The 14,599-nt window shown below is 37.6% G+C and overlaps 3 protein-coding genes across 15 annotated transcripts in view; 1 reads left to right on the top strand and 2 right to left on the bottom strand.

Annotated features, from left to right (window-relative positions):
* LOC105259477 (xin actin-binding repeat-containing protein 2) overlaps positions 1–5,812 on the bottom strand; it is a 65,980-nt gene extending 60,168 nt beyond the window's left edge. For 7 of the 13 annotated variants that reach the window (XM_020030069.2, XM_020030065.2, XM_020030062.2 and 4 more), the window contains exon 1: positions 5,268–5,806. The gene's annotated coding sequence lies outside the window, so the exon portion shown is untranslated. Of the gene's footprint in view, positions 1–5,267 lie in introns of all 13 variants that reach the window. The other 6 variants (XM_020030066.2, XM_020030067.2, XM_025412552.1 and 3 more) reach the window with 3 other exon arrangements.
* Positions 5,813–6,716: 904 nt separating this feature from the next.
* On the bottom strand, positions 6,717–8,414 carry LOC105259476 (phosrestin-2). The gene is made up of 2 exons (XM_011271432.3): positions 8,046–8,414; positions 6,717–7,800 (listed from the first exon to the last, which is right to left on the bottom strand). Exons 1-2 carry the CDS (start codon positions 8,351–8,353, stop codon positions 6,984–6,986), a joined length of 1,125 nt encoding a protein of 374 aa, XP_011269734.1. The 5' UTR covers positions 8,354–8,414; the 3' UTR covers positions 6,717–6,983.
* Positions 8,415–9,490: 1,076 nt separating this feature from the next.
* LOC105259475 (erythroid differentiation-related factor 1) lies at positions 9,491–14,394 on the top strand. Its single transcript, XM_011271431.3, has 9 exons — positions 9,491–9,638; positions 9,881–10,919; positions 11,004–11,414; positions 11,498–12,283; positions 12,364–12,543; positions 12,694–13,061; positions 13,147–13,462; positions 13,549–13,882; positions 14,035–14,394. The coding sequence occupies exons 1-9, from the start codon at positions 9,603–9,605 to the stop codon at positions 14,174–14,176; spliced, it is 3,612 nt and encodes a 1,203-aa protein (XP_011269733.1). The 5' UTR covers positions 9,491–9,602; the 3' UTR covers positions 14,177–14,394.
* Positions 14,395–14,599: the final 205 nt, after the last annotated feature.

Here is a 14,599-nt window from a genome sequence, read left to right as displayed (position 1 = left end):
ATCAAATCTCTAGGATATAAATTGATTATTTCGCTTGCGCATCATCAACGAAGATAATTCTAAGCAACAGCGTACAACAATTAGTGTTACCGTGCAATATCTCTCATGTCTCGCATGACCATCCGAAGGCCATTGTATGCAATCAGATGCAGCGAGTATTGTCTACAATGAGACAACATTTTTAGCACGTTATACGAATAGAAAGCAATTAAACATTTACAAAAGTATTATTGATTATTTTAAAAAATTAAGAAAATAATTACAAAAAATGAAAAAATTGCAAACAAAACACGACAGAAATGCGTACAAAAAAAAGTTTCATTCAAATACAACAATTTCATTTCAACATATTTTTCATATAATTTCCACGAGGGGAAAGAAATTTAAATATATATCTATCAATATGCGAATTATATCAATATTACTTATTGTTCCTTTTAAATAAATATCTATATTATATTCTTATTATTAAATAGGATATCAAAATCATCAAACCATCTCGACTTTATCGTTAAGAAAAAAATCGGTCAAGAGACCTGTGTTAAAGGGACACCCTGTATACGACTGCATGCAGGCCCTTACACATCGTATTATTTCGGTCGATTGTGGGAACGGATGCCCTCGCTAATGTCAGTCGTGCTCGGTTCCGCGATGCGCGCGAATGCATCTATAATTGTCGCGCGTGAAATTAATGCGGGCGTTTACGCGCCGAGGATGCGTCTGATGCGCATCTTGCATCTCGGTATCGTTGTTGGAAATTCGACGAGGACTTTTGGGTCGACGGCCTTTCCGCGTCAGAACTTGGGACAAAAGAGGCTCTGTGTGTTCGGGAATTCTTGCCCTCCCTTTCCTCTCTCTCCCTGCTTTACCCTCTTCACGCTTTCTCTCTCTCTCTCTTTCTCTCTTTACATCACGTCGATGCCGAGCTCTTTGACATCTCTCTGACGGGTCTCCTCGGACTCTCGCCGTAGAAAATGAAAGTGCATCCGCATGAATACCCGTGTCTCTAAAGCGAGCCGTGAATAATAATTCGTCTCTTGCTAATTAACGAGGGTGGGAGTCTTCCAATTTGTTTCCGAGCGCAACACTCGTTAATCTCGACGCGACTTTTGTCCTCGGACATGATTGAAAGTCAACGAGAGAGTTGTCTGCTCGCTTCTCGCGGGGGCCTGTTGGTAAACAGCCGTATTATTCGCAATTGCTCGCGGGTATCATCGACCATTTACGCGGATAAAGTTAAATTCGCCCCCTACGCGCGAGGAGAACAACAAGGGAACCGATCGAGATGAATCTGGAAAATCGGTGAAGTAAATTACAAGAGAGAAGCTGATGAGAGGAAATGAATCTCTGACGACCTCAATAGAGGGAGACGGAGAAAGAGAGCCGGATAAACACGAATATATTCAAGTCTATCCCGCATATTCCAGCGTCAAAGCAAGATGATAAAACCTTCTCCTCGACGACGCAACGCAATGCGAAATCAAGCGGAAAGGGTTAACCGGATTCAGAAAGAGAGCCGGCTTGCGTAGCGGAATGTAGCGCGCGGGATTCCAACTGGCTGGCTTTAGAAATAGCGACGCGACGCGTTAAAGATTCCGAACGCGGACCGCAACGTTTTCTCTCCGACCGGTCACGTTCGGCGATGGAGCCGTGCAGAGCGCGGCGCGGATCCTCGAAGGTAGGTAGGTAGGTAGGTAGGTAGATAGGTAGGTAGGTAGGTAGGTAGATGCTTCTCGGGACGGACTCGCAAAAGAGAAAAGCACACGAGCGAGCCCGTGCATATATACGATGCCACGGGATCGGACACAGTCGCAAGGCATAGCCGGCCAGACGAAGCGCACGTTTTCAGCACGCGCAGTAAGCGAATTTCACCGAGGTAAAGGGTCGCCGGCAAGGTCGACATATGCAATGTTAAAAGAGAGAGAGATAATAAAGGATGTAAAAAATTAAATATATATATTATCATTGAATACAAGTCATCAGAGAGAGAAGTCGCGCTTGAAGTACCTTCTACTGTCAAAATGCAAAGAATTATATAATTCCCTTGATTGAACTCTTAGATATAAGTAGACTCATTAGGCGAACAAGCAAGAGGTAATGAAGATTAGCTTTCCGCCAAAATTCGAAATTTTTCGCGCACCGACCTTTCCTCGAGGTACGTCAGAAGATCGAGAGGAACCGGACTTTATTCCCGATGGAGAAACCGCGAGACGACAGGGCAGGTCGTTATTTGCGGTTGTCGGGCGACCGCATGTAAATCACGTCCATCGAGAAGAAAGACTCGCGGCGATTCCCCGATGGCATCGCATCGCGACGCCAAGTGTCGACGGGAGAAGCCGTACGAAAGTAACTGGGACGAAGATTCGATAAAGGTGACTCGCTTTCGACGAGGTCGCGAGACTGCGAGAGATCCCGAGATCGATGTCGAATCGAGGCGAATCGAGGTGCTAATTCAGGTCGAATTTCTTCGACATTGATCGTCCCCCGTTCGAGAAAGGTGCGCTTTTGCACGCGATCCACACGCATTTTTGCCGACATTACCTGCATGCAGATTGCTTTTTCGTTTGAAAATAGATTTAGTTGACCAATGCATACATGGTAAACGTTGACTAATTTCAAATTAAGAAAAATATATGCTTGAAACGTCCATATTTCATGCAGAACAACTTGATCTACGTTCTTTCGATTCGAGTTGTGTGTAAACGAATTCCAGGATTTAAATGATTCAAAGTTTCGTGAGATTATTTCGTGAGATATTAACAAGAGATATCTAATTTCTAAATGAAAGATGGAGAAAGGGAGAGAGAGACCGGAGAAGATATATTTTATTCAACGAGACGAGATATAATTAACGGATCTGAGGGACTGGAACAACGAATGATGTTAAGCAGCTCGATTGGTTGAATCAGAGTAACGCGCAAGTACGGTATCTAAGGCGTGAATAACGATGGAACAAAACGCAAAAGAGAGTTTTTCTGATAACGAAGAAAAATTAACTGTCGCACCGAGCTATCTGTTATGGAAATCGATTCATTGCGTACTTTCGGTTGCGCGAGCATAATATTCGATCATTTTGAACTCGATTGCGATTAATTGATACCTGTTACTTTAAATCTATCATTAAATTTTATTTCAGTGCATACATATATTTTTTAACGATTAATTTACATCCGTAGATTCATTATTTATTATAAACTATTTATATAAATTAATTATTTCAGCATATCGTTCAATTTTATTTCACTTCATATATTTTTTATATAGATTATATATATAATAAAATATATATGTAACTATATATGTATTATATATGCAAAATATACTATTATTTTTTTAAATTTTTAATTAAACTATATTAATGGTATATTTTATAATGAGATTCTTTAAACACATCTTTCATCGAAGTATTTTCGCGTATAATATTTTAAAGTTTATCTTCATGTTTCGTTTAAAGTCGATTCTTTTTCTATCGAAAAATTCATAATTAATTACTATATCTTTATAATTTCCTATACGATAGAAGAAAAAATAACATATAGTAATCCGTAATTTTAAATGGAATATTTTATTTATTATATGAAGGTAATATTATACTTTAGAATACTGTATGCAAGAAACGCGCCGCGTGAGAGAGATTTATCCTTCGGTCGCGCAATTCGAATAGAAGCGTCTAATAAAATTCCCCTCGAAATGTGTTTTCGTGTACAAGTACTCTCAACACTGTTATAGCATCATAAACAATTCTATGCCGACACCGAAGGAGAGAAGGAGAGCTTCTTATACCAAGAGTTTCTACTTGTCGTAGTATCTCACGCACTACGTGCGTGGCTAGTTTTTCATTCGCACCACTATATTTACAAACACAGTGCCATATTAATCACCTGACACGAATCTACTTCGACATTATATGTATATACGGGTCTACATTTCGTTCTCCTAGTACGCGATCTCTCGGGGAAATTCGTGAGATCGTGAGATTAACGAGATTTCGCTCTCTCATCTTATCTCGATACTTTGACAAATTTTTGTTATTGTTATTTGTCATTATTGTTAATACGAGATTATCAAAAGTATAAATATATACCATTAATATTATATATAAATTTCCATTTTTGTAGGTAATGTGTTATTTTAATGAAAAAGTAAACGCTTATCATCGAGTAATAATTTTGAGATAGTCGATTTCATTCTATATTACATTCTATCTTGTAGAATAATTATTAGGATACACGAATCATATTGAACGCTAATATACTGCATAGATATTTCAAAGGGTAAACAATGTCATGATACATCGCATATAGCGACATACTGTCGTGCAATCCGGCAATAACTAAAATTAAAATCATTATTTTTAAAAGTCTCGCTCTTTTTTGACAAAATATTTCATTTAAGATTGCAGAATATATTCCTCTATATTCATCATATTCGAACGATTCCTTTTTCACATAAATATTTGATAACCTAACCTTTGATTGGATGTATATATGCCCAGCAAACTGCGTATTCGAAATATGCTACGAATATATTTATTCCTTTCGTTAATTAAAATCTCGTTTTACGCATGCAAGTTCAAAATATTCGATATTCGAAAAGACTGATGTATAATGTTTTGTACGAATTTCAAGCTCGAGCTAGCAAGTGTCAGGCCGAGCAAATGAAGGTCACAGACTACGTAGGGCGTGACGAGTTCCCTTTCGAGGCCTATATTCAACGCTTTTCGCCGAGTCTCCGACGACTGCCGAAAAACCGGGATACCCTCAGACACGCACATGTCCTCCGGTCCTCATCAATCGATTATATTTTTAGTCGGTCGATCTCATACAGCAGAATATTATTAATATTGTTGTAACGTTGCAGCAACATTGCAATATTGGCGCAATATTACTGCAATGCTCTGTGCTGTATGGGATAGTATTCATCCCCCGAGTGACATCTGCAAGGATATTCAAAGGAGCATCTCGCGAATTCGCGTTCGACGCAAAATCGCGAGAGGAGAAAGAGAGAGAGAGGCAGAGGGCGAGAGGCAGAGGGCGAGAGCCGGAAGGGCGAGCGGTCGCTGGAAGGGCGGAGGGCTCGGTTGTCGGCGGCGGCGGCGGCGATGGCGTGGTACGAGGAGGAGATCGATGCCGACGTCTGGGGCCACGACGAGAGGAGGCCACGCTGGGAAGGGATTCCCTCGCGGAAGTATTACGCCAGAGGTGGCAACGTGTGTTTTCGAGGTCGAAAAAACGGAGTAAATTCGTAATAGATAAAGGTGTACTCACTCTCTGTTGCTCGGAGTAGCTCGCTTCCTCGTCGTCGCCGACCTGTCCCTGCCAAACTGTCCGTGGTTCACTCGCAGATGACGAAGGTACACAAGATTAGACGGCGAAGAAGAGAAGCACAAGGTGGAGGAGGAGGGGCAATGTACGGGGGTGTTGTGATAACGTCGGATAACAACACCAGCGAGCCGCTCTCTCTCTCTCCTGCACGTATCCCGTACGACACTCCGCGCGACACTACGCCGAGACAACCGGGTAGATTACTACTTCGCCTGAGTGGGTAGTAGAGGCCGCTGGAAGAGGGGGCGCATCGGGAGAACGTACCGAAAAAGGGGAAGCAGCCAAACCACCGTCGTCCTCTCTCTCTCTCTCTCTCTTTTTCTCTCTAGCTGTCCTTCTCTCTCTCTCTTTCTCTCTCTCTCTATCTTTATCTCTCTTTCTCTCTCCTTCTTGCTCCGTTCGCGCGGGTGTCTCGAGCCTGACTGATACTCGGCTCCGGATCGCGCAGCCGGTCGACCGACCCTTGGCTCCCTCCTTCCCACCCTCTCATCCTCTCTCTCTCTCTCTCTCTCTCTCTCTCTCTTCCTCTTCTTTTTTCTTTCTTCGTCTCACGCTGCTGCCTTTCTTTCTATCTCGGAGCAATCTCGACGACGTTGTTCGTATCTCTCTCTCTTTCTCGTTCTCTCTATCCCTTCCTTCTCGATTCCACCGATGTCCATCGCACATATCGGGTGGTTTTCTTTCGCCTCGGACGCTTCTCGGCAGGAAGTCGGGAATTAGATCGACACCCCGTATGTGGCGGAGCGCACGCAAACGAGCGTTGCGGTTTCTCATGGGGTCCCACGAATTGTTCCAGCTGAGAGATTGTATGTATCGGCGCGCTTTCTATTTGTCATATATGAATGATACTGATAATAAATAACGGGTTTAGGACGAGGAGGTTTTCTAAATTAACGTACGGAATGTGAACAGTGTTTATGTTCAGGGAATAACAAAGATCGTTTTTTTTCTAACCCCTAGATAACACATACAAGGATGACTTGTCAAAATATTGTTTGCGTCAAATACGTTTCATAACTCCCCTTTATTGATTTTCTTTCAAGTATATACAATCGTTCCACCCGTGGGATGTTTAATTTAATAAAACGAGTAATGTAATTACATTTGCAAGCTTTGAAAATTTTGAGATAAACATTTAATAGTAGATTATGGGGGGGGGGGTGATTAGTGGATTTTGTTACATGTAATTCTGGGTAAAGCTTATTACTATTTCATATCCATATCAAAATAATTAATATACGTAATACAAATTATTCCCTAAATTATTACATATAAATAAGTATTGATGCTATGTAATTTTTAAAAATATCAGCAAATTAATTGAGTCAATATTTTTATACATCTATTGTAAAGCAATTAATAAATATTCCTTGCATTATTTTTACATACGTGTGTGTGTGTGTGATATATTTATATTTATTATTATAATAAAAGATGTGAAGGAGACCTTTGCAAAATAACAGCCCAGACAATTTCTAAAGAATATCTACAGAACGTGTAACATATAAGAGACTTATCTTACAGTTTACAACCTTTTGAATGTTCTGAGAATGTTTTCATCACACGTCTGAATCTATTTAAACCTAAAAAATTAGAAGCGAATCGAAATGAAAGCCTGCAAAGATCTAGGAGCAAAAGAGGAATCTAGGAGCTGATTTTCTAGCCGACTTTCTCATGCGGGATGTCTTCGATCATCACACTATCTGTCGGGACCAGTTTAATCCGATCGGACGGCTTGGATCTCATCAGGATGAACGGCAGCTCGGCTGTCAACTCTCCACCTAGAGCGCCCAAGTATAACTTCACCTTGATGGCATAGGACACGACGATGCCGAAAGTGTCGCGTACATCCGGCGAGGTGAGCAAGGTACTGGGTGCGAGTTCGCTCTCTTCCCGTTTTATCATGCCATCCAAAGCGATACCGCGACGGTTTTTATTGTTCCCCAGCTCGGGCTTTAGATAAAGCACCTTCTGCAGGGTCGAGCCGGGATTGATCGGACAGCCATCCTGCGTCTCCACCGCGTCTATCACCGTCCGGAACTGACCGTTCTGGAAGATGACCACGTCGATGCCTTGTTGCACCAGCGTCTTGATCTTCTTCACCACCTTGTTGCTGTTGTTGCGCACGCATATGTTGACGGCGATCGGCTCGCCGTGTTTGTACAACTGCTTGTCCAGGGTAACTTCGAGCTCCAGTTCGCCTGGGCTCATCAGAAAGTCCTTGCGTACCACGGTGCACGGTTGACGACCTTCCTTCGTCGGCGCGTATTGGATCTTGCGGATGCCCATCATGATGGTGCTGCGCTTATGGGTCAGGTCGGTCTCCGTTTCGCCGCAATACACCTTCACGTAGTAGCTGACGCCGCAGGGTTCGCCGATTTCGTCGGGTCCCTGCTGAAGGGTCACGCTGGACGGTGCGCATTGCGGGAACGTGAAGTTAAACGGTATCGCGTTGGTGCCCAGTTTCCTCAGCAATCTGTGCGTTTCAAAGATATACCTCAATTTTTTAATTCGCTAATTTACTTTATAGTTTACTTCATTTTACACTGAATAAATAGCACATGCAGAATTTAAGAACCACCTCAAAGATTAGTCTTTTTATATATCATTAAATGTTGCTGGATTTCGACGTGATTTTTAATGTATACCATGTATAATTGATTGTATAACAAAATTTCTCAAAGTTTAACTTGTATTCTAGTCTAAGAATATCATCCTGACCTGTCCTGCAACTTGGTAGGATTGGACTCGGGCTTCTTAACTTGTGGGAAGATTTGCTCCGAGGCCAGATAGAGATCCTTCTGAAAATTGAGGCCCATCACCTCATCCTCCTCGCGGCCATACCGGAAGCTGCATAAGAGTTGGCACCACACCTTCCTGCCACTGTCTACGTAATCCTGATCGACCAAGACCACTCCGTCGATCGGCTCGGTACCTGACAGATAATCGATGAAGTCGCGTTTGCCGAGATAGACAGCGAGCTTGCCGTTGGGCGAACATTTTTTGTAGACCTTGAAATTCGCCACCATGGTGAAAATATATTTTTTTCTCTATCTTGTTTGCACAGAAGATGACTGGATCGTCGAGTCTTAAATCGAGGACTTATATACCGGGTGGTTACTATGACACGTGATCGACTTCTAAGGTTTCTTAAGGCGTTTAGCGACGCGGATGAAGCAGCGTTTAGATAACTTTCTGTGTTTTTGAGAGACTTACGTGGTATGGATTATTTATGACGCGAGTACTGTCATTCACTTTTTTCGCTCATAATTTAATTTTCAGAATATTATTGCGTTGCAAGAAAACAGACTGGTCCTATCAGAGCATATGTCCTTATATAATATAATATTATTTTTTATAAGTGTAGCTTTCGTGTGACTTTGACTTACTCGTTTGATCTTTGAACTTCTTTTTTGGGCTTCGTTTTAATGTTGAAAGTAATAACAATAATAATAATAATAATAACAAAACAATAATAATAATAACAATAACAATAATAATTTCTTAACAAAGCATTTTATAATATGTATTCATTAAAAATTTTATATACTATATAAGAATTGCATTTTTATCATTCGCTTGCAAAGCGAATTTCTCTCATTTATTTAAAAATAAAAAATATTGTTATTTACAGAATTTTATCTGCAAAAATAAATATATAAAATAAAATACTAAATGTATCTAATTAAAAATATAATACAAATTTAAAATTATACAGAATAAATCAGAATAAATTATTTACAAAATAAAAACAATCAAAACAAATCAGATAAATTATAAAATAAAAACAATCAGAATAAATATTATTTATAAAATGAAACCAATCATTCAAAAATTAAAAGATATGGGAAAAACATTTATACTTTTTTTAATGCTATTAAAAAAAGTATAAATCTTATATTTTTTTTATATTACACAATCAATTTTAATATAAATCATATTACATCAATTTAATAAAACTTTTTCATACGTATATGAAAACTGCCATGTATATACATATATGTATATGTATGTATATAATAATGGAATATAGGCACTCTTGAAATTTCTGTTATCTCAATATGATAATATAGAAAGTTGGTAATTCAATAGTCGATAATTTAGTGTTCGACTATAGCAATATAGTTATGCAAAACATGGTTCATGGTTTGTATTATTTATATTGCTGGAGCTGTGCATGCTGTGCACACAAAAACTGTTTTCGGATTCTCGGTCTTTCTAGAAATCTTCGGACAGTGAATATTTTGGAAAAAAGTGTTCGAAAAACAGTACACAAAAATGTCAAAAAATTCGGATATTGATAATGCGGATGCGGTAAGTTTATTAATAATAAATATTGTTTGATTCTCTTGATAAATCTTTTATGAAAAACATTTTATTTGTTATATCTCATATATTATTCTAATTGATGTGCATGTCTATGGAGGTGTTTTATATTTCAGTAATAAAACATTTTTTCATTATAAAAAATATTACATATTAATTATTAAGATTTTTCATTGTAATAAAACTAAATAAAGGGAAATAAAAAAAATTATTTGATTTACACATTACAGATGAGATCAATAGCCTTAGCTACCCCACCAGACTCTCCAAAAAAACCTGTAAAATCCACTGCAGTGGTAAAATATTCTGCGGTTCAAACACCAGCGACATATGCTCAATTACAGTGTAATACGGATTTGAATCTTCCACCCAGTAACTGGCTCAGCAGTTCAGCAGAAAGTTACGGTCTGCAGAATGTTTGGTCTCAAAGTACAGGATTCTCCAGTTTTCGCATGGCACACATGTTTCCTGATTGTGTTGGCGAAGTGGATGTAGTATCGGATGCAGAAAATATAAAGAAATTACTAAAACTTCCTTATAATCGTGGTGTGATTTCAATGATGGTACATCGCATTGAAAATACATTGCTATTGGATGACTTTGATATACACAAGTATCTACTAAGACAGGCTGAGAGTGATTGGGAATGGTTAAAAAAATTCTTTTATGAACATATTTTTCAAAATCTGGGCGACAAGGAAAAACGCTTTTTCCACAAGGCATATAGTAGAAATAGTTTGCAACAGAGAAATTTAGTGTCCAAGTTTCTCTATCATTCTATAGTACTTGCGGATAATGACAAACAGAATGAGAAACCACAGTTACCTGTGGAAACATTAGAACCATGTTTACCTGAACCAACGCAAGAAGAAAAAGTACCTGATCCAAATTATAATCACAATTTCGCAAGAAATGTTGTGTGGACATTCGAAAATATACAGATGCTTATTGGAACAGACATGCCAATATTTGGTGGTCAGACGCATCCATGTATAAGTCTACGATTAAGAGATATGTCAAAACCAATTAATGTTTTAACAGGAATAGACTACTGGTTAGATAATTTAATGTGTAATGTTCCAGAAGTAGTAATGTGTTACCATTTAGATGGTATTGTACAGAAATATGAATTGATAAAGACAGAGGATCTTCCAAACTTGGATGACTCCAAGTTTAGTGCTAAATTAATTAGAGATGTAGCGCAAAATATCCTAAGTTTCCTAAAAAATAATGCTACAAAGGCTGGTCATACCTATTGGTTATTCAAGGGTAAATATTAAGCTTAAAATATACATGTAAATTTTTAAACTTTGCTTTGACTTTTGAATATTCTATTATATACAATTTTTTTAGGTGAAGACGACGATGTTGTGAAGCTATATGATTTGACATCACTGTGCAGTGACGTTTCAGAAGAGAAAGGACAAAATCCTTTCACCGTACCTGTTGCAATGTTGTTGTACAGAGTAGCTCGTAACATGAAGTATTCCTCTGATTATCATCGCCATCAAGGAACAATTAGAATGCTGTTGAAGAATTGTATTCAACTATTAGCCAAAGAAAAATATCCGCAAATCGTTACATCCGCGCATTTTATGCTTTCGGATTTGTATATACCATCAGACACCGATCCCGCCAGCCCAGGATTATCGGATCAAAGCGATGACGAAGACGCTCATAGCGAATGTAGCATGAATAACGAAAAGGAGAAAGTAGAAGAAGAGAAAATTTGCGCAGCAATCAAATCTTTAACTCTAGCGTACAGTAAGTAAATCTTTAATCCAGGTATCTTTAATCTCCTGTTCTTTTAAAAATTTTGTATAAATTATCATTGATTATTTTTGCAGTAAAGGAACAAACGGAACGCGAGCAACCAAAATATAAAGCTCTGCCGATTTCTGGTACGATAGAAGAAAGATGTTTATTTGGATTAGAACACGTTACTCATGGACTCGATTGTCTTCGATATTTTCCGATTGAAGACAACACCGACGAAGAACAAAAGAAAGCGGAAGAACGCGAAAAAGAGAAACGGAAATATGAGGAAATGCATCCTAATGTAGCGAAACCTTTTCAGGCGATTCCTATGCCTTACACACCGTTAAATAAACAAGATACGAGTGTTATGTCGAAAAAAAATTTGGAAAATCATAGTCCTGCGCATAAAAAGAGAAATAAACAAAAAAAGAAGAAAAATGAGAAAAATGTTACGAAAGAAATAGCGAATGAAAATGCTTTATTATGTAAACTTAAGGCGGAAACAATACCCACATGGCAAGCCCCAAAAAAAAGCGATAATATTTGCTGGAGCGCTCATTTGAAAACTTTGTTATACGAAAAAGCATCATTAATATTTGCCGTACTTGCCGAGAATGAATATGTAAATAAAAATTACGGCGCTTCTCTGAGATATATGTTGAAAGTATTGTATTGTCAGAAAATATTAGAAATTTTCTGCGGCGTGAGAAACGACAAATCAATCAGTTATCTATTAGGTCGGGCGGGAGACTGTTGCTTTATGATAGTGCAAGATTGGAGCAATGTGGAAAAGCATAGAAAGGATTACGATATAAAAAATGAAATGGAAGAGAAAATAGTCGAAGATGTGTTTAGTATGGAAGACTTAGATATGAGTAAATATTGAAATGGCAATATTATATGTATAATAAGGATAATATAAATAATTGTTATTGAAGTGCATATTTTATTACAGACGGTGCTGAATTATTACCGAAGGAACTTGAAAACTTAGAATCTATCTTACTTTCTTCGTATAAATGTTATGACAAGGCTTTGTCATTAGAACTCATGGATGTGGATAGAAGAAACTTGTTGAAACGAATAGGAAACATTCATAACGAGTTGGGTGTTCTTTATATGAATCAAGCAGGATGTACGTATAATTTTCACGTATAATTTTAGTAAAGAACAAATATTCATTAGTTCATTATTTTAATAAAGAACAAATGTTCATTATTTTAATAAAGAACAAATGTTCATTAGAGCAAATGTTCATTAATCGAAAAACCATAATTCTTTGTAGCTCGATTTCAAGGCACTCAAACAAACAATTTGTCGAATACGGACGTAACCGAGCTTCTAACACGTTCATCAACTCACTTAGAATCCGGAATTACGGCCTTTCATGAAATCCATGATGAAACGAATCTGGCGCTTTTGCATTCAAACACAGGACGGCTCATGCGAGTCTGCGCGCATATACACGACAAACAGACTGTGCAAGAGCGTCACTTTTATAACAAGGCTCTCGCAAGTTATCAGAAGGCTCTACAAGTTCTCGGTGATAGAAAAACAAATTCAACCATATGGGACAATGTGATGTGGGACTTATCGACAACGTTATTCACGATGGCTTCACTATTACAAGATTATCCTATTGCTGAATATAAAGTGCAGTAACATTTTTCTTGTCGAAACTGAATAAGAAACTAATGAATTTATAGATAGATGAATTAATAAATTATTCTTGTTACAGGCTGAAGAATTAGAGAGGGAAGTGGTCGATACTCTTCAGAAGGCACTCAAGCATTGCGATGTGGATACTCCCGGACCACGACAACCAGTTTATCAATTCCGCGCTGCAATTATTCAGCATCGATTAGCTTCGTTTTATCATAACATGTATAGAAAATTCGACTCGGATGTGGATAATAACAAGAAAAGAACTACCTTACAATTATCTAAATTATACTACGAGAAAGCGGCCAAATTGCAACTCTCATTGGAACAAACTACGGAATATTTGACGATACAAATGGAAAGAGTCGCTCTGGCGGAATATCAAGCACGTAGTATGTCATTTTTCTCTGAAAACTATTATTTTTTCTGTCATTTAATTTTCATATTACAAGATTTTACATAAATTTAATCTTTTCAGACGGTACAACCTTCAATAGCAAGCTAAAAGCGTATCAAACCGGCTTGGATTTAATTTTACAATGTATACCTATCATGGAAATATTATATGAACGAAATAACGCGACGAGACAAAAGCTGGAAGAAACGATCGATAACAAAATCGATAATAAAATAGAAAATGATAGCGCGGAATGTAAAAAAATGACTCAAGAACAAAAACCAGTGGACGAGAATCCATTGGATGAGAATCAAGTAGAGGAGAATCTCATTATTCTGCTAGAACAGAGATTACAATTTCTTCTACGATCGTTAAATCAACTGTTTTTCAAAAGTCCCACGTACAATAAAAAAGAGTACGTTGCTTTTAAATTTATTATGCGGTTTCTCAAAGATTAAGTGAAGATTTTTAAGTTTTGATAAAACATATTTTAACTTATTATATAGTATATAGAATATTATATAGCATTTAGCATATTTTTAACACTTTTTTTCAATTAAATTTCAGGAACCAGACGCTTGCAAATCTGTACAAGCAATGCTATGCACGAACTTTGCGACCAGATACGATATCTGGAATAACTTTCATAAAACACATGAGAGAGCTTTTACGAGAACTCGACAATATGCTAAAGCATACAAATTCTTAATCATTATGTAAATAATGATTATGTACACACAATTAACGGTTTTAAAATAATGTAATTAACAGAATACCGATTTCGGTGCCATTTTCCCACTCCAAGTGTATGCTAGCGGCCGGCCGCCGCACCGTACTGCCTTTCGTGACGCTTGGCCGCTAGCATGCGTTTGTAGTAATCTAATGTCCAGTGATTTAAGCAAAGAGAGCACCGTCGCATAGAATACTATAAAATAATATAGAAATATATGATTATATATATAATAAAATATATATACGGTTATATAATAAAAACTGTATATATATATACATACATATACATATATAAATATACATATATATATATATATATATATATATATATATATATATTTATATTTATATTCATATATATATATATATATATATATATATATATATAAATTATACAGGA

The sequence above is a fragment of the Camponotus floridanus genome, unplaced genomic scaffold, assembly GCF_003227725.1.
Source record: "Camponotus floridanus strain SB8 unplaced genomic scaffold, Cflo_v7.5 scaffold52, whole genome shotgun sequence".
NCBI classification, from domain to species: Eukaryota; Metazoa; Arthropoda; class Insecta; order Hymenoptera; family Formicidae; genus Camponotus; species Camponotus floridanus.
Note: the sequence above shows the minus strand (reverse complement) of the source record. Positions and strands in the feature narration are given on the sequence as shown.